The sequence below is a fragment of the Aptenodytes forsteri genome, unplaced genomic scaffold (assembly GCF_000699145.1).
Source record: "Aptenodytes forsteri isolate BGI_AS27 unplaced genomic scaffold, ASM69914v1 Scaffold186, whole genome shotgun sequence".
Taxonomy (NCBI): domain Eukaryota; kingdom Metazoa; phylum Chordata; class Aves; order Sphenisciformes; family Spheniscidae; genus Aptenodytes; species Aptenodytes forsteri.
The window spans coordinates 945,070-969,146 of record NW_008793959.1 but is presented as its reverse complement, the minus strand read 5'-3'; the positions used below and the strand labels follow the sequence as shown (position 1 = coordinate 969,146).

The 24,077-nt window shown below is 48.7% G+C and overlaps 1 protein-coding gene across 1 annotated transcript in view; it reads right to left on the bottom strand.

The window, feature by feature from the left end:
• LOC103904694 (heparan sulfate glucosamine 3-O-sulfotransferase 3B1) overlaps positions 1 to 7,505 on the bottom strand; it is a 95,294-nt gene extending 87,789 nt beyond the window's left edge. Inside the window, exons 1-2 of the mRNA XM_009286232.1 lie at positions 7,425 to 7,505; positions 4,110 to 4,231 (exon numbers count right to left, since the gene is read on the bottom strand). Coding sequence (XP_009284507.1) covers positions 4,110 to 4,231; positions 7,425 to 7,505 — 203 coding nt within the window. The remainder of the gene's footprint in view (positions 1 to 4,109; positions 4,232 to 7,424) is intronic.
• Positions 7,506 to 24,077: the final 16,572 nt, after the last annotated feature.

The window sequence follows — 24,077 nt, the reverse complement described above, 5'->3', positions numbered from 1 at the left end:
AATCTGCGGCCCAGGCAGCACGCACCAAAAGGGTGTCAGGTCATTCTGCATCTGAGAGCTGGGGTACGACCTGATCTGGGCTTGTGCAGCCCAGAGGAACCCTGCCTCGTAGTAATTGCCATCTTTGGGCTATTTCAAGCCAATGCAACTGCTGCCCATCCCATATTATGCTGCAAAGTGAGTATGAATGATGACAGTTGATTACGTCAAGCTGTGCAGCGCTGTACGCGGGAGAGCGGCCTCAGCTGTGTCCCTTCCTGCCCCCTCTGCAAGATGAAATATTCCATTTTCATCCCTCTTAATTAAAGTGGGTAGCACAGTTACAAGGGGAAGCAAGAGGTTATGCTCAGCAAACAATGGTCCACTCAATTAAAAGAAAATGCTCCTAGGAAACCTGGAGCAGGAGAGTCAAGTGTTTTCATTTATCCTCTGCTGCCTTTTATCCAGACTTGATTCTGCTTCCACAAGACAAGTCACATCTCTCTCGCTCGCTCGCTCCTCTTTCTTGCTTACACCCACCCACCGCAGAGACCAAACCTTGCCCAGAGCATACGCCCTGATATAGTAAACCAGTCACCTGGCAAATGCTTCCTGAAATTGTCCCAGTAAGGCAGGAGCCTGTAGCAAATAACAAGTCTGACAGGTAGCTGACCATAGTTTAATAAGGTTTCTGTGCACAAAGAAGGAATTACTGAATATGCAAAGTTTTATGGTAAAAGCATTCCTATTCAAGAGTCACTTTTGAAGTGAGAGCTGTGTACTGCTTTCCCTCTTACCTGCGGGTGCTCAGTAACAACTTTGGGTTATTAGATGAGAAAGAATTTTTAACTTCTAAGCTGCTCTTCCCCAGTGTTGCAATTCTCTTGCGCAAGCTGGCAGGATTGCTTTTCAACCGCTTCTTCAGCCACGTATCAGGATCATCTTTCATTTAAACAAAATAATAGGTTTCTAGCCAGGTTGAACAAAAAAGCCAAGCTGAGCAGGCTCAAGAGACAAGAGGGAAATGGAAATCTCCTGTTATCAGTTTCCCCAAAATAACATGATTTTTAAGAGACCCCCCCCCCCCCGGCTCACAGTTCTCAGTCACTTGAATTGGCAACCCTGCTCTGTTATTTAGTCCATTTATTTACTTTCTGCACTCACTGAAAGTAGAAAACCCCAAGCTGGCTGGTTTCACATGTCATTTATAGGCAGATGTAAGTGGGGTGGAAGTGGTGTTTGGGTCTGTCACTAAGCTCTTCCAGAAGGATGAACTTCACCAATCTCCAACCAGCTCCTGCAGAAATCAGTGGCCAAGCCCTGCTGGGACCAGCTCGTGCTCACGCCACCCAGGTTTCTCCATAGCCCTTAGGTGCTGTCTCCACCACCCACACCACAGCTGCTGGGGACCTGGTGGCTCTTCCCTGGGAGCTGCTGGGGCAGCAAGGCTGAAGCTCATGGGCAAAGAGGCTGCCCACACCGATGCCTCCATCCCACGCAGTCCTGTGGAAGAGGGGGACACGCAAAGCACCAAAACCTGGAGGGGATCTGCCATGAACTGAGGGTCTGGCCAAAACAAAATGTGGGCACCCAGCTCCCCCAGGGTCTTTGGGAGCAATTTCCATGGCTTGTGTAATTTATTATGACTATTATCATGATCAGGATAACTTATTTGTCCTTCAAAGCACATTTTCTACATGTCAGGTGCTGGGCACAAAAGAGCACAAACCAGAAAATGATAGACAATCGAAAACCTGTTAAACCTCAAGTTTGAAGTCTGAGAGGAGGCTCTGGGGATGTCCTTTTACATCTGCATCGGAAGGAGCCACGTCCCCAACTCCCTAGCCAGGGCACAGAAGGTGCCGCGAGGCTTTGGAGAAGCCGTTTGTCATTCTGGGAGGCGGCAGGGACCACACAGCTTGACAGCATCCAGCGGCCTTGCCAAAACTCCCCACCCCAGCCCTTGTGGCAACAGCACCTTTCCTTGGACACAAGGTCACTGTAGCACCAACTGGAGCAAAGACCCAAAAAATGCATTAAAAAACAGGAAGAATATAGCAAGTGAACTTAGACCATCGCAAAGTAGAAAGCAGATACAAAAAATCATTGAATTTTGCTCCATTTCACACAACAGACTGTTCAATGGCAGATGTCAAGTGTATTTATGTCGTGGGAACATTTCCAGATACTTCCTGGGGTCTCTTGGCAGATGCCAAGTGTATTTATGTCGTGGTAACATTTCCAGATACTTCCTGGGGTCTCGGTAAGATCTCTGCGATTTGCCTGAGAGAAACTGTTGTTGCCAGGTTAGAAATGAGAGTTTTCGTATTTACAACTCATTTCCATCTTCCATAAACCAGCCCGTCCTGCCAGAGGAAGACACTCAAAGTCCTGCTCTGCCACAAACGTCCTTCGTTGCTTTTCACCCTCTGCCTCTGCTTGCTGCTGTACCACGGGAAAAGCAATCTTTGCTTTTACCCATTGGCTATGGGCTCTTTGCAGCAATGCAATAGGTTGGTGTATGTGTTACCAAACAGCCCTCCACCCTCGGACAACTGGTTTGGTATTTTTAAGGGAAAGCATTTCTTCTTTAAAAAAAATGGTATTACAATTGACTGAAACTAATAGCAAACGTGCATTAAATTAATTGGGTTGTTTAGCAACAAAATCAGGGAAAAAATGAAACATCAAAACACTTTTTCCTTGATATTTTCAAGTAAAAAATTTCTGACATTTCATTTAGAAATAAAGCTCTGTTTCAAAAGATAACCATATTTAATAATTAAAAAGGGGGAAACAAAAACAATCAAGCACTGCATTCTGAGACAAATGATATGTTTTCCTGACCCAAAAAAACTTAAAAAAAAATACATATTTACAGTTTTCTTGTGGGAAGCAAATTAATTTAAGACAAACTCAGAACAAATCTTATCTTGGGAAGAGGGTTATCCCATGAAATGAAAAGTCAGCTGCTTGCACAGCCCCCGTCTCCAACATTTGCTATAAGTGGGGTTGCTTCTGCTAGTAAAGTTTGGATAAGCTACAAATTGGTAGAAAGCAAATAATCAAGGCAGAGATGGACTCAGCTGACACAAACCCATATGAGAAGCCAACCAGAACCTCATCAAGCACCAGAGAAAGGGGAGATGGTGTTGGGACAGTGGCACAGGGGCCCAAATCACATTGTTCATGGGAGGAAGCAGCCGGCAAGAGAAGACCTTCAGTGCCAACGTTCATCGGATTGAAACTGCCTTTTTTTGGCTAGCTGCTGCTCCCGAGGCTGGAGCAGGAGCTAAATCCAGGGGGGGAAACCTCCTCCTGCTGCCTCCCCCCGTGCTGCTGGCAGAACCATTGCCTTTGTGGCAAATTAGGGATGGGGTCGAGGAGCTTGGGAGTGATTGATATCGCTTCCTGGAAGACCAGACTTCCAGGTCATCTTGCCTACCTTGGGGCTGGCAGTTCATTATTATGCTAACAGCATGGAAGCCCTGAATCTCACTCTTTCAAACTGTAATCCTTTATTACCCACTGTCAAAAATACCCTGGGCCAGTTTCAATTCCTCCCACCTGCTCCCCATTTCTAGCTCAGCCTGGAAAACACTGGGCAAAACCCAGCCTGAGGGGCAAGTCCATCCTTTTGTCTGTGCTGGGGCAAACCGGGTATTCCTGGTGGTGTCAGCACTGGGTGAGCTCTTTAGTTATACAGGGTGCTAGCTGATATCCAAAGCTATGATGTTTTTATGTGTATACAAAGTGCTCCCACCCCCCACCATCTAGGGATTTTATCCCCCCTTGGGCTCAGATAACTGATGAGGGTGCAGTGAATGGGGGGTCTCCTGAGGCCAATTAGCAGAGATTTGGGTAGCATCCAGACACTGCTGGGGGATCACTGAAAAGGCTCTGCCTTGAATTTACAGCCTGCTCTCCCCAATGCCTTGCTCGCTTACAAACAGGCACGCGCACAGCAGACGCAGGGGGACTTTGATCCAAAATAGAATCTGTTTATCCAGGCAGCAGGGTTCAGGCACCAGTGGTGGCAACTTGCACGCATGTTTGCATCCAAATGTATTTCAAGCGGTAAAAGCGGCCCCAGCATCACGGCTGGAATGCAAACGAAGCACCAAGGCCACCTTTCCGACAAAGACGGGGTGCTGCCGATGCCTGCTGCAATAACCTTGTCGCCTGGAAAGCCGTATGCCAGGGGTGTCACCAACTGCATCGCCTTGCTGGGATACATTTTGCATTTCTTTGCCTATGCAAACAAAAGCAGGAAGCAGTGAACATTAAAAAGCTCTCTCCCTGCTATGATGGCTCTGCAGCAGGTAGCAGGGCGAAGGGAGGTCTGCCAGGGACTTTGCTGGAGCTCCAGATCACTGCAAGGGCACAACAGTAGAGAGTAATTGGGTGTCTGCCCTCTCCTCTGGAAAGAGGGGGATGCTTTTACATGAAATCTGGTCAGTTCTAAAGAACAAGCTGGAAGTGCTGGAAGACTGCCTTTTTTGGAAGTAAAAGCTGATGATGCCCCATGTGCTGCCCAAAGCTTCCCTGGAAAACCAGATGATTCTTCCCCCCCCGCCCCCCCCCCAGTTTTTCCACTTGCAGTGATGCTCAGGTGCTTCTTGTAACTCCAGAGCATAAAGCATTTTTCTACAGAAGTATGATGTTTTAAAGGTGATGGTATGTTTTTATGAGGCCAGGAGGGAAACATTTCAGCCACGAATAAGAGTTTGCTGTCTAGACATATTTGACCAAAAAAGGGACACGTTTAACATAACCCTTACCACAACTTAGAGAGTATTGACTGCAACTTTTCAGAGATCCTTTGAAGCATCAAGCCCCAAAAGCCTTTCTGCCCACAGCAAACTTCAGCGCAGAGTATACAAACTTCAGGGACAACCCCAAAATCCTGCCCTCGCTCCAGACACTCCCCCCCCCATCCTGCTGGCCCAGCACAAATTAAGGGCTGGATACAAAGATTGAAGTTAACAGAAACACTCCCAACTTCAGCCAGCTTCAGACCCAGGCTGTGCATGGACAGTCAGACAGAAGGAATATCTGAGCTGCCATGCCATGACCAGGGAAGACAGAATCATAGAATCATTGAGGTTGGAAAAGACCTCTATGATCGAGTCCAACCGTCGACCCAACACCCCCATGCCCACTAAACCATGTCCCTAAGTGCCTCATCTACTCGTCTTTTAAATACTTCCAGGGATGGGGACTCAACCACTCCCCTGGGCAGCCTGTTCCAATGTTTCACCACTCTTTCAGTAAAGACATTTTTCCTCCCGTCCAATCTAAACCCCCCCTGGCGCAACTTGAGGCCATTTCCTCTCGTCCTATCGCTTGTTACTTGGGAGAAGAGACCGACCCCCACCTCACTACAACCTCCTTGCAGGGAGTTGTAGAGAGCGATGAGGTCTCCCCTCAGCCTCCTTTTCTCCAGGCTAAACAACCCCAGTTACCTCAGCCGCTCCTCATCAGACTTGTTCTCCAGACCCCTCACCAGCCTCGTTGCCCTTCTCTGGACACGCTCCAGCACCTCAACGTCCTTCTTGTAGTGAGGGGCCCAAAACTGAACACAGTATTCGAGGTGCGGCCTCACCAGTGCCGAGTACAGGGGCACGATCACTTCCCTACTCCTGCTGGCCACACTATTTCTGATACAGGCCAGGATGCCATTGGCCTTCTTGGCTGCCTGGGCACACTGCCGGCTCATGTTCAACCAGCTGTCAACCAGCACCCCCAGGTCCTTTTCCGACAGGCAGCTTTCCAGCCCCTCTTCCCCAAGCCTGTAGCGCTGCATGGGGTTGTTGTGACCCAGGTGCAGGACCCGGCACTTGTCCTTGTTGAACCTCATACAGTTGGCCTGGGCCCATCGATCCAGCCTGTCCAGGTCCCTCTGCAGAGCCTTCCTACCCTCGAGCAGATCAACGCTCCCGCCCAACTTGGTGTCGTCTGCAAACTGACTGAGGGTGCACTTGATCCCCTCATCCAGATCATCGATAAAGATATTGAACAAGACCGGCCCCAAAACTGAGCCCTGGGGAACACCGCTCGTGACCGGCCACCAACTGGACTGAACTCCATTCACCACAACTCTCTGGGCCCGGCCGTCCAGCCAGTTTTTGACCGAGCGCAGAGTCCACCTGTCTAAGCCGTGAGCCGCCAGCTTCTCTAGGAGAATGCTGTGGGAGATGGTGTCAAAGGACAGCACTTTCCAGGGAGCAGGCAAAGAGTGACAGTTTACTTGCAGCAATCGCATCAGCCTAAAGTGTAATCTGTTGTGCAAGAAACCTATTGGAAACATCCACTTTGGCTGTTCAAAGGCATCCCTGCTGCTGTACACCTTGTCCTTTTGATTTATGCTTGCATGGGTTTCATATGATGTGGCAGTACTTTATCAGCTGGAAGACCCTGCACAGATAAATAGCTCAGCCCTACAGAAGTAAACATGTCAACCGGTGACAAGCATTTCTTTCATTAAGGACAAAGCAACTGATGTGGTTCCAATTGTCCTGCTCTGGGTGGAGGAGGCACTAAGCCCATTATCAGTCCTCTGCAAGAAACTGGATCACCGGCCTGAACGTGGGCGCAGGTAACACAGGAGCTGTCAGCTGGCAGGCAGGCACACCGGGAGCAGGGGTTTAAAGCTGCCAGACAGGTCTGAGGTTTCCTTGTTGTATCCATCTAACCTGGTCACAGACACAGGACACGGCTGCTTATTGCAGAGGTCCTGACGTGCAGTTACGCTTCAGTTGTCTTTACACTGACCCCATGTTTCAACCGCAGAAGCCATCCCTCTGAGGGTGGGAAGACTTCTCTGAAAATTAACAGAAATTTGGAGTTAAACACCACCTCTAAAGAAATGTCCATGTCAGTGTCAGTCACATTTAACAGCAAAACACCACAAACTTCAGCTCCAAGATACTGAGACTGCTGCAACCATGTGCACGGAGTACCCCTGAAGACACGAAATTGTGACGTGCTGAACTACACTGTGCATTTGCTGATCTTTTTTCCTTACATGCACCATAGGCAGGGCCATGTCGCCCCACAGACCGCTCTTGGTGACCCCACAATGATTGAGCGTTCACGTTTTGGTGGGTCAGTGGTAGGAATCAGACCCAACTCGGGGCACCCATCCCACATCGAGCAGCTCTTTGCCCCCTGCTTCGCTCTGCGGCACAGCCAGGCACTGCTTGCCTGCGGCCAGGAGGCTGGGGCAGAAACGGGCTGCCCAGTCATCCTGGTATTGATACAATGAGCACTTTATGCAAGGGCAAAAAAAAAAAATTTTCTGTACCCTGACCAGAAATCTACCCCAAATCCTCCATTGCTGGCCAATCCAACACAAAACACATTGTTAACCTAGTCAAGAAGCATTCAGAAATACATTAATCTGCATTGCCTGATAAGGACTGGAAATGTCCCTGTCCCCAAACCTTGGCTGGGCTCCCCGTGCCATAGGCCCCTTTGCTCTGCCCGACCCAGCAGCGCAGCACAGGGCTCTTGGGGTTCGCCATCGGGACCGGGGCAGCTGGGGCCTCAGGCCACCGCGGCACTGGAACACGAAACTACTCATCCCAGGGAGCAAACGATAAAAAAAATACCGGTCTGGCATGAGAGAGACTGCTGCGCTTGGAGAAAACTAAAATACATTTTCACTGTTCAAAACAAACTTTGTATTTTAGATATTATGGAAAATTTTCAGCAGAAGAAGTTTAGATATTAGAATTTTCCATCTCTTGGAAACCTACTTTTTTCTTCAGCTTTCCTGTAAAAGAGTTAAAGCGCAGAGTTACTGAGTCTCTGAGCTTGCTTTCTCCAGCTACCAGCAATTTTCCCCACACAGCTCCTTCTCCCTTCCCTTCCCATCCAGACCAGCTCAGGCTCCCTGGGAACAAGGCATGCCAATCAGAACAGCAGAAAATGCAATTTCTGATGACTAAAGGATGGAGACATCAGATCAAGTACATGCGAGAGAAACTGAACGAAACGTTAAATTTTAGAACAAAATAAAAGCGTATGTTCCATTTATTTCTGTTGCCAAAATCTACAGATATTTCCTTCCTTGCTAACCCTTCTCACGGATAATTAAAGGAGTGGTTTTTGCTTCCTTCTGAAGGTTACACAGCTCACGCTAGATGAACGGAAAGGGTGACTGTGTACTGTGTCTTTGAACTTCTGCTGTTGGTTATGCCTGGTTAGGAATAATTACACTTCTGTAATGGTTATTACTCACAAGTTCCTGACCCACTCCCCCAGCTGCAGCTCCACCTTCCTGGGTTTTCTTGTCTGGGAATTGCTCTGCAGATGGGTTTATAACCTTGACAGACTATCTCCACTGCAGAATCGTCCCCGTGCTAGCGTTACTTCTACCAAACTTAACATAAATGCTATCAGAAAGGCAGAGAATAAAGCAAGCGTTGCTGTGAGGTGTGAAGGTGCCAAACCTTTCCTCCTGTCTTAACAGCAGCAGTTTCATGGCCCCAAAATAAGCAGAAGTCCTCTCCAGGATGGGGATGCTTGGGTGGCTCTTAAAGCAGAGGACACGCAGAGCTGGGGCAGAGCAATAACCAGGTCTCTGTGCTATTATTACAGGACCAGGTTAAGAGATGAGGTGATGCAATCACTAGGCTTTCATTAAGTGTCTTCAAAACAGCGATAACCCAGTCTGGGTTATTGAGAGATGCACTAAAAAGGGGACAGTAAGTCCTGGACAATGATGCAGCAGAGCAGCCCAGCAAGACAAATAATTTTAGGCATCAGAAGGACAGGTGAAAACACCTCCAGGATGGCTGAAAAAAAGCTTGTTTGGCTCAGTTACTGCTCCCCATAACAGAACTCCTAGCTGGCTCAAGCTGCTGGAAGTCGTTCACCCTGGCTCCTTCAGCATCCCTCCAGCCCCTGGGATACAAGAGATTTGAGCTTCTACACACTGATTAAATAGGCATCATTAACATTTGTCATTGGTACGCTTCAGATCACGGTATTAGAGACCACACATGGAGCAGAGACAACAGTCCAAATACTAACCTAATGGAGAATTAAGGAGAACTATGGGTTACTCCAATAGCACAAAACTAGACAAAAAAAGTCAGAGAATAGATTTCTATCCAAAATCGTAGTGGGACCTAACTCCAGAGGTCTGTAGAATGTTTCAGCTGCAACATTTTCACTTGAAAAAAATCTGAAGGAATTATTTTGCTTTTCATCAAGATGCCAAAATTAGTGGCGAGACTGAAATGACTGCTTCTCTTCCCACTCAAGGCAGCAGTAAAAGTGCCATTGCCTGAAGGGTGGCAGCATCCCGAAGGGCCTCCTTGGCCCAGCACACCCATTACAGCCGCTTTATCAGGGAGCAGCTAAGGTCTGTGCTAACACTAACGACCCCCTTGGAAGCTGCCAGCTTGGGAAAGGAGTGACACCATCACTTTGGGACAAAGCCAAGCAGAGAAACGTGTCCTGGGCAGGATTACGGAGCAAAGTGGATGTCCCAGGAGCTCCCGGCAGGCGGCTGGGGCTCCCAGTCCCCCCGGCGGGGTCTGCCTTGCCAGAAGGAGCATGCGAGCCCCAATGTGGCTCCTGCAGCCCCAGCCCCGGGCGCTGGCACTAATGAAGCTGCCTGGCCCTCTTTCCCTTTCTCTTTTATTTTCCCAGGTTGGAGCACCCCATCCCACCAGAATGCACTTGAAAGAACAAGATACTTCCTTTGTACCGGGAAACAAATGATGATTAATGTGTTAGTTGTAATTAATCTGCAATGACAGATTAGCAGAGCAGTGGCAGTGTCTTTTGCTGCTGCAGGAGCCAGTGCTGATAGGACAGCTGGTGAGAGGGGACACCAAATTCAATTTGCTCCTCATTTGCATACATATGACAACCATCTGTGCTAATAGCACTGCAATGTCTCTATTAGGCTCTCTTCTAGTGTGCCAGCTCACCTAGACTCCAATTAGGCCTTTAAGCAAGAAAGCTTAAAGCATAAATATTTGCAGAGGGGAAAGGGTGGCTCAGCAAGCCGCTGTGTACTGCCTTTCCCTTCCTGCTGAAGGCTGAATCCTCTCCAACACCTGAGCTAAGATGCTCTGCTGCCATTTAGCACCTGGTAATGAGATGCTGAGCACAACCACCAGACTAACTCCACCAGCCCCAGCCCCACATTATCCAAAAATGCCTCAAGCCATGCAAGAAAAATCCAAAAGAGCTGCAGAGGCTGAATGAAAACTAGGCTTGCAACAGGGAAGAAGCCTTGACCAGCAAGGGTGCATGTCTGCCCTATCTTTTCACCCAAATTTGGGAGCTTTCGGGCTTGTAAGCACAAGAGTGCTACCCCCAGGGGGGAAAGAAGCAAGGTTGTTTGCAGCCATGGTGAAGAGGTGAGGTATGGGAGGCCACTCCTGCAAAGGTTGTCCCCTGCCCAGGTTTCATCTGACACCACACTTACCAGCTGCTATCGGAGCAACTGCACATGCGGCACGAGCGGCTGGAGCTATGAGTGTGCCACGGGCATTTGTTCCCAGTGTCCGTTTATTTTTGTACATGCATTTCAAAAATAGCAGTCCCAGGCTCCCCTGAAAGCTAATTAGGGAACCAGTTAATTAATGAGCTGGCTCACCTACCCAGTTCTTCCTGTTCTTCCCATGAAGGTGATTTCTGCAATCTTGAGTTTGTTTCTTGTTTTCCAGCCCTAATACCTCAACCCCTCCAGAGCATTCAATGAACTGAGAGCACAAGGAGGGACCAGGCAGGAGAAAGGACTGGGCAGAAGAAAGGACACTACAGGAGCTCACTGTAACTACGACCAGGGATGCAGTACTGCCTGCAGCCAACCCAGAGCTGGGCTACTGCTCCAGGCACCGTGTAGGTCCCTTCAATATGACCAACAGGAAACCAGCCATGGAGCATGAATTAGCAGCCACTTCTGCAGCTATCCAAATTGGTACCTTCATATGGTTCAGTGCTGCAAGGAGAGATTTTTCTGCAACCTGACCAGGAATCGAGCCCAAATCCTCCATCCCAAGCCAGTTCACAGCATGGCACTGGGTTAGTGCCATGACCAGACTGCTCCTGGTCCCAGCACAGGTTCACGAAGCATCACCTAAAGCATCTACGGGTCAGCTCAGAAACTGTCACCCACACTCAGACTGGACTGTCTCTGTGCTGTTCTCCCCCATTGCTGTTTCTCATCTCTGCAGCACAACCTTTGCAAGACATTTTCACTGCCAGATACAAGAAAAACCAACAGGCTCCCCATCCAGGTACTGCTGCTTGATCGGGGGATGTATCCATCACAGGGCATTAGATGGGCAGTTACTTTTCTTGCCCAGGGGGCACATTAGGCATCTGCCCAGCATTATCTTTTGCATTAAATCATTCTCACTCAGGGTTGGTTGGTTGGGGATGTATCCATCACAGGGCATTAGATGGGCAGTTACTTTTCTTGCCCAGGGGGCACATTAGGCATCTGCCCAGCATTATCTTTTGCACTAAATCATTCTCACTCAGGGTTTGGTTGGTTGGGGTTTTTTTTACTGATGGGAAAACACATTTCCCTTATAAATTTGAATGGGTTTAAGGTTAAAGGGCAATCCATTAATCTACCCCCACTTCCACCGGACCCCCCCAAGGCTGTGCAGGTCATTTGGAGTGTGCCTCTGCTCCCTCTCCTGCCTCAGGATGCCAGACTGAGATGGGGACCTGCATGCAGCCCTCAGCTGGAACAGCACATCTCTGCCTGGACACTGCCAAACCATTCTGGCAGCTCATAGCTGAAAAGTTAATCTGTGCACACAGCCCTGGGTGAGAACGTGAAGGGCTTTGTAGGACTAGCTGGGCTTAATTAACCTAATGCAGTGCAATCTAGAGAATCTCATTTTACATGTGAATCTGCAGTTTAAAACTGGCTGGACTGTTATTTACTTCTGATATCCAGCAGGGACATAGGGACCATCCCCTGCTTGCACATACACATCCATCTCTACAGGAATGGCTGGAAGCTTTAACAAGAGCCTTTTGGCAAAACTCTTCTGCTCATGGAATTGCTTGTTGAAGATAGCTGCAAGCAGTGCCAAGCAATTCACCGATGGTGAAACACCAGGAGCAGTGGGAAGCTGAGATGGGGCAGGGGTGCAGGCTGGCCTTTGCTAGCCAGTGCTGTGCCCTAAATATCACCCTTTAGCCCTGCACAGGGCTCACCGAGCCCAGGAGAGCTGTGCTACCCGAAGCCACTGAGCTAGAGCCCACCAGTTCTGGAGGCAGGACGAGGAGGCATTCATGCTTACCACTACTGGGAGCTGAGATCCTCAAACATATTTAATTCTGATAGCAATTAGGCATTGAAAGACCTCCTCCCTGTACATAAGTGGTTTGTCTCCCAGGCAGCTTCGGCAGTGCAGAGGCTCTGTACAGAACCTCTCCCTCCAGTGATCTGTGGCTTTTATCACCGGCAGGGCTTGAACCTGCAAAACTGAGCATCAAAACAGCTGCCAGCCGAGCTAACAGGACTGCTCCAGCTCACACGGCCCCGATCCTCCCATCAGCTACGAGGCTGCCTGGCAGGGACTCATGCTGGTGGGCTTACCACAGAGAAAGCACCTCCCTGCCTTTCCCGAGCCTGGTGCTGCCATATCCTGAAACCACCGAGCCAGGTTTGGGTCCCCTGTCTCACCCAGGCGTCCTGCAGCCCTGGGGTCAGCTCTCCTCTGCATGTGGTGGAGCAGAGCAGAGGGGAAGAGCATCAGGTGCCTTTGCAGCAAAGGCTCAGATTAATTAAGGATTTTAGCACTGTCTAGCACTACCCAGCTCCCCCCAAGCAGCAGGTGCTGACAGAGGACCTGTCTGCTGCCACCACCAGTAGGGACCCCTTGTCCAGAAAATCTGTGCAACACAGCAGCACTGAGCATCCCCTGCAGCCCCCCCAGATCCCGCTACTGAAGAAGTGGCATTGCCAAAAAGGGTGAAGGACCATGCCCTGCAGGACCAGTCCTGCAATGCTTCCAAGGAGGGCATTCCCTGGGGCTTTGCTGGCACAGCTGCTTTTAAGAGACATCAGCTCTTCTACTGCAAAACACAATTTCTGATACCGAACCCTAACGCAAAAACCAAGCAGAAACTCATTCAGTGGCCCCTCTACGGGCGCATGCAGAGTTCAGGTGTGCCAGGCCATTATGGTGATACTTATGTCGGTTTTTCAGGGAAACCCCTACTGTGTTTTATGGAAACCCATTTCCCACCTCTGCTCCATCCAGCACAGGGTACTGGTTGTGCAAGGCAGGCGTTCACGGCTGCTCCTCTAAGCGCATACAGCACGCACATGCTGCATTATTGTAAGGCATAGGGAACAAAGGAATTAAGCATTTCAAGGTTTTGAATCTTAAGCCCAGACAAACCAAAGCACATACACACCTACCCTGTTTCCATCAATTCAGTATGGGCCAGAAGTTTACAGATCCAACATAACAGAAAGATACTGTAATTGTTCCAAACCCAGGTATTAAATAAAACCAAAACTTTAGACATAAGGCAGCACTGTAAAGAGTCCAAAGAGAATAAGATGTGAAAATATGTAATTAAATTTCCAAGCCACCTTAACTCTGCCTTCTGGTGATACCAAGCATGGTACAGCGATGATCGAGGCATATTTCTCCCTATGGAGACCAATAGGTTAAATATTACTTGTCTTTGTGCCCACTTACGCCATGGCGATTTTATCCTGAAAGAAAACCTTGCCCTCCACCGGCACATCCACAGTTTTCATAGTTCCATTTTTTTGATGAATGCTGAAGCAAAAATTTTATATCTTGCCTTTGGAAAGAAAAAATATCAGACGTTCAAGTTTAAAGGAGGAAAACTTCCATTACATGTTTTTTATATAAAAAAATATTTCCCAACACACTGCCTGTTATCGACACTGTCTATATAGACAGACTGATAGCGCTTTAAGCAAAAACCAACTGCAGGGTTTCCTGACCTGACAGTATTAGCATTACATGATTTATATTTTTGGCCACTTCTTTTTTCCTATTATTAATCCCAATCATTAACTACCAGAACATTAACTAACGACGTCATCATGTAACTCAAAAAAGACCAAATAGTGTAACCCATGCAGCTGGTGTAAATTAGTTCACACAAGTTTTGAACGCCTCTTAAAAAAAGAAAAATATTCAGGCTCAAGGACCAGGAGTGATGGAGAAGCTGCCACATCCACTGCTATGCTGTATCTGTATGTGCCAGGCTACCAGCAGGATTCAGCTGCAGCTCCCAACTCCTGAACGGCGGATAACTCACTGGAGAAGTACAGCCATAAAAGAGAAAATAAGGAAGGATGCCCTGTCAGGGAAAGCAGCCCAAATACCAGGGGCTGGGGGTGCGTACGTATGCAGGTGTGAGCACGCTGGACCTGCAAGGGCATTGAAGGCACTTGCGCTAATTTGGAAATATTTTTGAAATGGCAAGTTTGCAAGATTTGCAGCTGAAAATAGTTTTTGCAGTCAGATCCTTGCAACGTCTTACCTCATGAGGAAAATACTGCAAAAACCCCAACACCATGTATTTTCTAGGCTAAAGCCTCAGCACACACAATTTGAACTTCACAGACTGCGGGCTCCCTTGGGAGCCCAACCCCACACCCACCTTTCTGCATGCTTTTCCCTGCAAAGCAGCCCACTGCAGAGCACCCAGCACACACCGCCAGCAAAAGCATCTTTTCCCTGGACTATTTCTCTGTATCGCCAGGACCACCCTCGGCGCATGGTGTCGATGGGGATGGGACCCGGCTTGGTCCCTCTGTTGTGCCAGCTCTGCCTAGGCAGCTGCCACACCTACACAGGCCAAACCGCAGCTTTTTTCTCTCCCCAGAAAAGGCAGCTCCGGTGGGCTCATCTGATGCAAAACCAAAGGACCGACCTTTCCTCTTTTCCCTTTTTTGCATGCACAAGTACAAATCACAAATAGACCGCTGAGAGCTCACAGCCACGCGAGAGGGGTGCTGGTGCAATTAAACACCAGGACAAGCACCGCACTCCTGCTGCTGGGTTTGCTTGTGCCCGCGGAGAGCTGGGCCCCCCACATTTTCCCTTTTTTGCATGCACAAGTACAAATCACAAATAGACCGCTGAGAGCTCACAGCCACGCGAGAGGGGTGCTGGTGCAATTAAACACCAGGACAAGCACCGCACTCCTGCTGCTGGGTTTGCTTGTGCCCGCGGAGAGCTGGGCCCCCCATGTCCCCACCACAGCCGAGCGAGGAGCTCCGCTCCAGAGCCCGTTCAAACCCCTGCCCTCAGCAGGCTAATTCGCCGAGATAAACACGCGATCCCGCCAGTGAGCTATTCCCACAATTAATATAAGATGGCATGCTCTTAAGGAGTGAGTTATGTGTATAGGAAGGAAGATTGGTATGATAAATAATGCAGTCCTCCCGGTGGCACTTCTGAACGGTACGGCACTGCTCTCATTTGCGAGGAACATGCTAATTACCCTTCGCCAGGGAGACTCCCTCATCCCACCAGCCATGGTGCATCTTGACGGTGTTAAGTACGTCTGTCTGCTGCTTTAATCATCAGCAGCTCTGTGCTGTCACTAACACTTCCAAGCCAAACAGCAAATAAATGTTGACAAAATACTCCCCGACACTTGCATTCAAAAGCTGCAAAGTTCTTTATTTGTATCTTTGCTTACAAGGGACAAACTCCAGTGAACCCTGGCAGACCCAGCTTGCAAGGGGGACAGCCAGCAGGACCCAGGCACCCGCCACAGGAGGAACAGGCCGCGGGGTTTGACAGTGCCTTCTTGTGCAAAAACCAGCAAAGATTCCCCACCCCCTCCCCAGGAGGAAGGGAGCATTCAGCGCACGTATTTGGGAGCCTGGGGTTCATGTCACCACCGTCACCGACTTTCCTCGTAATCTTGGCTGAGTCATTTTGCCTCTTGCACAAAAATTACACCGTGCACGGGATGGACAAGAGACAGCCTCAGAAGATAATTCCCATTTTTGCCCAAGGAATGCTGCCACATCAGGGAGAAGCTAAAATAGTCGCCAGGCACCGAATGATTCATTGCTCCCAGGACCGTCCCCCACATCCAGGACGAGGTGGCCTCTGTGGTAGGTCCCATGCAAATGTCTCTGCCCCTGTGATTACAAAGCTAATTGCAGCCCAGAGGCATGCCCGAACCCACACGCCATGCTTCAAGGAGAAGGGGGCAAATCCATTCCTGGGGAAATGGCAGAGGAATTCAGTGTGGTTTTATTGCTGCAATGAGCAACCAAACAGACCGAGGAAGGACCAGGCAGGGCCAGCCCACGAGCCTGGGACCTGCCGGGGGGTCAGGGTGAGCACAGCTGACATTTCACCAACTGTCCTGCAAGGGGATGCTTGCAGACCAGTGCTGGTACCGAGCCCAGCACCGACCTCTCCAGCTCAAACCTCCTTCCCTCTGCACCTGGGAGGCCTTTTGCCAAACAGCCAGCAGCCAGCACAGGCTGCGGGATGTCCTCTCCAGTGTGAGATGTGTCCCAGACCCTGAGCCATGAGCATTCCTGCAACCAAATAGGAAATTCTCCACTGTGCTGGGGGATTGCTGCTCTCACCAGCTTGCAGAAAAATCCCACCCTCACTGTGCTGGGGGATTGCTGCTCTCACCATGCCCGTGAGCTTGCAGAAAAATCCCACCCATGCTCACTTTAGGAGCCCAAATCCCTAATCTTACCCTTACCCTTTTGGTGCCTCCACCTCCTTCAATACTGCAGGAAAGCCAAATGCCTGCAAAGGGAGAGGACAAGGCCAGAAGCATCTGCATCAGCTAATTCGTTTCCATGCATCCTCCAAAAATCTCCTGGCTCCTTCCCTGCCCCGCCAGCCCACAGGTGCCTCTGTCCTGCTCCCCTCCCTACTCCTGCTGGTGCTCTCCGAGACACACGGTCTGATTTCCCCTTCCCATCACTGCACCCCATAATCTAGTTTCTTGGATACAAATTAGTCAACACCAGAGCTATGTTAATTAGTCACTCATTAATTTTTCAGTTCACTGGTTGAACGATAAGAAAAAAAACATTCATTTTGTAGACACCAAAACTTTGGTTCACCTGAACGGCAGCATTTCATTCTCCCAAGCTATTGGAAGATGACATTTCAAACAGAAATGTCAGTTTGAAACAAAATACTCTGGAAAAAGTTGAAATGAGGCATTCTGACTTTAAGTTTTGTTTTTCCCCCCATGTGAAGGGGAATGGGCTAGGAGATAATTTGATGGCTTTGACCTGAATGGATGAATTAGTTCAGCTGACTAAGCATTCATTTTTTTTTGGAAAAGAGTTACATCCCACAAATTTATAACTTACACCATTGTTGCAAATGTACGATTAGTGTTCAAAGCTGTTGGGGAGAAACTGAAAATTACTGTGAGGAATCAGCTGCCACTCTGCGTGCCAACGTATACAGATTTGCTGGCATATACACAGGCAGAACCAGGGTACGCTGCTGTCTGGTGGCCCTGTCTTACCCGCCACCGTGGCACAGCACAGCTGGAGCAGCTTTTGCCTCTGAAACAAGGGCCTGAGCTCTTCTGAAGCCAGAAAATTGCTCAGTGTTCCTGATCGCTAGGACTTTGTTGGAATATTTACTCAAGGCTTAATAAGGCAGGTCTTTTTATGCTGTGACTAGCAGACAGGTTCAAAACCTGCAGGGTTTTTTCCTAAATGAACGCACAGGTCTGTGAAAGACTTCAGACTGCTGCCACTGCCTCCTGACCCTGCCTGCAGGCAGGCGAAAACTGGGGGGAATTTTAAGGAAAATCCTTGGTTTTCCCCCTGGTCCCCAAAAGGTGACATTCAGAAAGCATCAATGACCAAACAGCTGTCAAGCAGGGAAGGAGAAAATTGGACAAGTGAAGAAGAATGCCCTGGCTTTATTCCTATTCAGTCTAAGTTTCTGAATTGTAAGTATTTTGGTGAGGCGCAGGCAGCCCAGTCTCTGCATTCGCCTCCTGTGACCCTTAGCTCAGGGGAATCCGCAGTGCAAGAAAGGGATTATTACAACTTCCATTACTCTTAGTGGCCTGATTTCTCTTTAAAGCTCTTCCACCAGACTTCTTTTCATGTCGCAGCTTGCCACAAGCTCACACCATTTCTTCTGAGCAAGAGAAAGCCTCTTTGAGTTTAATTCTGCCAGCACAGCACCGATGCAGGAGCGCATACGCTGCAATCGGCTTAAAGCAGCTCTCTGAAAACTATCCCTCGATGCAGCAACCCCCCCAGCAGAGAAGCGTCAGGTGAAAGCTTGGGATTTGGTGGTTTAAGGATTGCACTGCTTCAGAGTTTGAATTTCTTAAAAGCACGCTGAATTTTCTGATTGTCGCATTTGTTCCTACACACTGACCGACGTGTCACTTGATCCGTGATAGCCAAGAGCAAGTAAACAGGCGTGTCTTTTGGCGAGACCGCTCACAGGAGAGGCAAGGCTGATGGGTGGCACTTCACTTATGCCACAACCATACCAAACAGTCATCTTTAGATATTTGGAGAAGATTAAGCCCTGGTTTGGTTTTGCAAGTCAATAAGCACCTCTTTGGTGAACTTCTCCATGTAACTGCTCTGCCTTTTGTTTCCTGAACAACACACTGTGAAATCAAAATGGTACAACCAGTCCTGGATATTAATTACGACAGTGTGGTATTTACTGCTTTTAAAGCTCCAGATGCTGCATTTGCCGAATTGCGCAAGAGCATTATCTTATTTAAAATGGAATTACATGTTCCTGTCCCTTGTGGTTTGAAAGAAGAGCACCCACAGGAAACGAGCACATCCTAAATGCTCAGAAACCAAGAAGTAAATGAAAAACCACAAACTTATTGTGTCTAAAAATACATATTTTAATTTTAAAGCTGATCTCAGGAGTTTTCAGGCTGACTCAGGGCTCTCTCACCTACTGCCTTTTCATGTTCCCAGACTGGAGCACAGACAGCATTCTCCCGCTTCCTTAGGAGACTTCACTTTGGATTTTGCTGTTTCCAGTTACTCACTTAGTCCTGAAGATGGGTGTGATACAGCTGCCCCTCCCGCACAAAGCAGCCATGCGTTATACACTTGCCTGGATCATTTCCCCAGTTCCTACAGCAGGTAGATCTACTGCCTGCCTTAGTTTCAGTCTCATTTCTTTTTACGCAGTCCTCCCTATTTCACAGTCTCTGGGTATCTGCTTTTATCCTTGTAATTAATCTCCAGTGCCATTTCTTGGTCTTACATCACTTCGAGGCACCAAGCTCCATCCCTTCCCAAGTCTGCTCCTCTGTCTACCTCGTGATGCTCTTCCGAGGTTTTAGTCACTTGCACTCCAACCTTTAGTCCTAACTTTCATTTTTTAAAGTGGTTTATGACTTCTCCAATGTAGTAAGACGTTACTGAATGAGGCTGGAGTTTGTCTTGTCAGCTTTTCCAGCAAGGTTGTAAATCTGCTTGTGAAACATGAATCTGATGAGAGGTTTGAGGAGTTACAGGCCTTTACTCCTAACAGGCTGCAGATGCCCATGCCTCTGGATCTCAAATGTGATCTATTTTAAATATAATTTATTTCTCCTGGAATGCATAACAGGTGGGGATGCTATGGGGATTCTTCAAGGGCAATGAGCAAGCTGTGCCTCAAGGCACAGTGCGGCCAGGACAACCTCCCGCAGCATTTGCTGGTTAAGGCGATACTCAAACCCATGCAACCTTAAATCCCATTTTCTTATATACGAAAGGCATGGCCTCTGTCCAACAAAGGCACATGGTCCAGAGTGGTCAAATGGCATCCGTTGCCTGGATTAACCCCATAAAACCATACTATCCAACTGCCGCCTCCACCACGGAGGAGACAAGCCAAAGCTTGTTGCAGAAGGCACAAGGACCCATCCCATAGCAGGGGAGACACGTGCGAGGGGAAGAGCGACCGAGGTAGCTCTCCAACACATGGTAATGGTTAGCCAGCTTTTAGCCAGAATGTGCCAACAAGATTACATTTCATCCACAACTTCTTAATGGGCAGTTACATACACCAGGTAGCAGCAGGACAGGAGGGGCCCCATGCTGGAGTCTGCCCTTGCCACAGGAAAGATGCACTGAAAATTAACTGTAAATAGTCCCTCAGCCCCCATTTTTAATGCTGAAAATGAAAGCCCTGCAGTTTACCACATATCCAGAGCTCCAAGGTTAAGGCAGCAGCATGCAACTTGGCTGTGAAGCTGAACTATTTTCTCAATGCAGATTTATACATGGAGCAACAGGCAATTCTCTCTTCCAGTCCCAGTATTGCTTCCCCAGCTGGATGCAGCCACATTCAGCAGTGGGGATTGCCATCATCCCCGGGGGAACCTGCAGCATCACCCACTGCCAGTGCTTTATCCAAACCCCAGATGCCCCCACCACTGCACAGGGAGCCCAGCCCACATCCCATACACCTCAGCCCCTCTCATCAGCCGTGCCAGAAAGTTAAGGAACAAAACGCATTTTTGTTATGTTATACCATTAAGCACCGCAAATAAAGAACAGCCAAAGCCTGTACACTGTGCTCTTACTGCACCTATAAAACCTGGGATCTAAACAGTATATTCTTCAGCCCCATCTACTGGCACCTTATCTATTAGCTCTTTGCATATGTAGCAGTAAAACATCTCCACACGCACAGATACAGCTCTCTCAAAAACAGCACCCTGCACCCTGACACTGCCCTTGAACATCGCAGCTGGCTGAGGTCAACCCGGCAGGGGCTCCGAAAAGGAGCATTCAGATCTCTCCCCATTAAAGTGTGTCACCATGGTCTTTATGGAGAAGGGACATGGACAAAAGCCATAAGTTAGGCAGATACATAAAGAAAGAATAATGTTTGGACAAGCTTTTCCTGAAAATGCAGCATTTCCTTGGAACTGAGTCCAGTGGGGAGAGTTATTATGGGAAGATTTACTTCAACTGGGATGCCAGGCTTTTAATATCACCCTTTTAAATAATGCACATTTAAAAAGGTTATTTTACTGTGAGAAAAGGTTAACACTATTGTTAGTTCTCTCCTGCCTATCCTAGATCAAGTGCCTTATGACATCCACTAGTAGAAGAAATAAATGCGGCATTACCTGGCTCGGGCACAGCTATCTCAGGCAGTGGCAGCGGACGAAGGCCAGAAGTGGGGCAGCCACAGTGTGCTGTCTCCCTTCGGAGTTTCATCTTGGAGAGGTCCTGGTTAGGGGGGTCAGCTTGGCTGTTGGTTCAGGTTTTGGCTCTTCTGAATTTACCATCTCACATCTCGCAATGCACCCTACACCTGGGCAAGAGAAATGCAAACTGCACATCAGCTGCTGCTTGTTAGGAGACATCCATCAGTGGCCCTAGCTCACCTGCAGTTCACTCCTCTCCCAGCAAAGCAGCTGGGGGTTTACACAGAGGTCTGGAGGAGCCATACCAGCTAAATGGCCTTGGATGTTCACACAGACTATGGAGCCTATTACTGCAGAACATAAAATCTTCGATAAACTCCATTGTAAAGTCACAAGGGCTTATTATTGACACCCAGCAAATAAAAGGTCATGAGCACGCAATGGGGAAGGTGCATGGCTCAGTGCTTCGCTGCATGCTTGGACACATCCTCAAGGGACTGCACTGAGCAGGTCACATCACATCCATTTCCTTCCCTTGCACTTTCCCAATCATCTCACCCAATCCAATCACTTTTGTTTTGACACCTTCTGGTTTCAGTTTATGATCAGCTTGGTCACTGGTTCAGTAGTGCTGCTGCTAAGTTTGCATTAGCTCTGACTGTTATGTATTGAGGGTTATTAAAGCAGCTGGCAGGTATATCAATCCATCGGCCACGTCCCTCCTCTCCCTCAAGCTCATTTTCCTCCTCCCTTGGCCCCAACACCAGGCAAAGGCAGGGGGTGCAGTGGTGTGAGGCAGTCAGAGATGGCCCAGGGAAGGGAGTGCCACGCTCTGCAGGAACAGGAGCGCGACAAAGGGGAAATTACAGAATTTGTGTTCCCAGCCTTTCCTCATCTGCTCCGAGCACTGAAGCAGGCAAGGGGCCCAGCAGCGGGAAGGACATGCTGGCAGCATGGAGCTGGGAAGATGCTCAAGAAATGCTGTGTTCTGATGCAAAACCTCATTTTCTCATTTTCAACCACAGACACTGTGTGCCCAGCTATCTGCTTGCCAGGCAAACACAAGCTCTGGGGAGTGGGGTGGGCTTGCTGGGCAGCAGAGAGCAGACAGCGGGGTAGATACAGCAGGAAGCAGCTCTGGGGGCAGATCCCCCCACACAGCCTGCAGCCAGCACAGCCAGGCACCCCCAAGAGCCATTTGGACTCAGCAGATATGCGGCATGAAAGCTCACCTTGTAAAACGATGACCTTCATCAAGGCAGCAGATACGTGCTTGGAGCAGCTCCTGAGCATCGCATGGCACCAGAGAGCAGCAGGGGAAGCTGCCAAAATACCTGTTGTATCTCCAGAAACACAGGGAACAGCCAGGCAGGTTTCTGCGGCACTGTGCACACCTACAAGCAGTAACGCCAGCAGAAGTACAATAGCCAGGAGCTCAGTCCAGAAAGAACTCTAGAGCAACAACCTTTACAACTTACACAGGCTTGGCTATGCTTTAAACAAGCACTTAAGTAATAGAGATGCTAGAAAATAATAATATTAAATTAAAAAAAATAGAAGAGCTCATAGCAAGTCTAAGGCTAGCATCCCCAAAAGGAGAATAGGGGCTCTAACTTGGCTTTAATAGCTGAGCGTGCCTCCCTGCCCCCAGCTGAGACCCCTCTGCCTTTAATGAGCCTTCTAGAAAAGTCCCCAGGCAGGATACTGTCTCTTCTCCTGCTCTAGAAGCCTCAGAAGAAATAGTAGTGTGTTCCTCTCTGCCCAGCAGTTGCTACCTCTTAGCTCTGAAAAAAACCCCAAACCTTATATTTATACAGGAGCATGTAATATGTGCTAATATCTCTAATGCACACGTGGAGCTTGCACACAAGGAGGTCCGCCTCAAGTCAGTCTCACCTGATCAAGCTCTGCAGCAGACAGGACTAAGGTTGAAGATATCACTGTGGGAGGCTGCAAGGTCACCAGTCACAGCCCTCAGCCAGTCTCTGGACCCTACTGCTGCTTGCAAAGCACAGCTGGTGCTCCAGTCTCCTGTCTTTGGTGGTGCTATGAGGACGAAAGAGGATTTGAAGGCTGGTTTTGGAGTAAACAGCCCAGGAAGTTGCCTGTGCTGTTGGCCAGCAGGAACTGAGATAGTAACTGGTCCTTGGTGAAAGGAAGGCTAAAACTAGAGGAGAAGCTGGGTAGATGTGCTGCTCCAAGAACGAGGGCAAGCAGGGAAACTGGACTTCACTGCTTACTCTTGGGTGAGGTGATAAAAGGAAATTTTTGCTTTAAGAAAGTGAAACGCTGGGTGAAAAAGATGCTTTTCTGCAAGATGAAGTGTTCCTGGATGGGGCAATTGACACAAACTATTTTCTAATTTTAAGGCTGGTGCCTGCTGGTGGAAGGTGCAGTGAGCTGCAGTAGCATGAGGCCCAGGCAGGGCTGGGGCTAAAACTACCACTTCATGAGTCACCAAAACCTGTCCCTTGGTGCTCACGAATGTTGGACTCTGGTTTAGTGCCATGCCAATGACTGTGCTAGGCAACCTTGTATTTGAAGCTCTGCACCACTTCTTTGCATTGAAATCCCGCAATGTGCTGACTGGCTCCATGGAAAAGACTCTGCTTGGCCAAGCCCTGGTGCATCTGCAGGTGGGGAACCATGGGTACACTCCAGACCGAAGGGTTTCAGGTGAGTCTGGATGAATCTCTTAAGTGTGGACTGCTGTAGCTGTGAGCTATCTCAGCTCTACTGCTAGTTAGCTAATGAGTCTCCTAACTAAATCGTTAGCTCTGTCTGCTCCCTGTTAACCTTTTCTCCCAGTCTCATCAAGAGATATGAGAAAACATGCATCATATAGAAGGGGAAGGTCTATCTTTTTATTCTTTGATTTACTGATGTACCAACCCGTAACACTTTCTGGGATGCAGCTTTTCCCCACTATAACCCTGCTGTCTTTGGCAATATTACAGCTAGGAAAAATT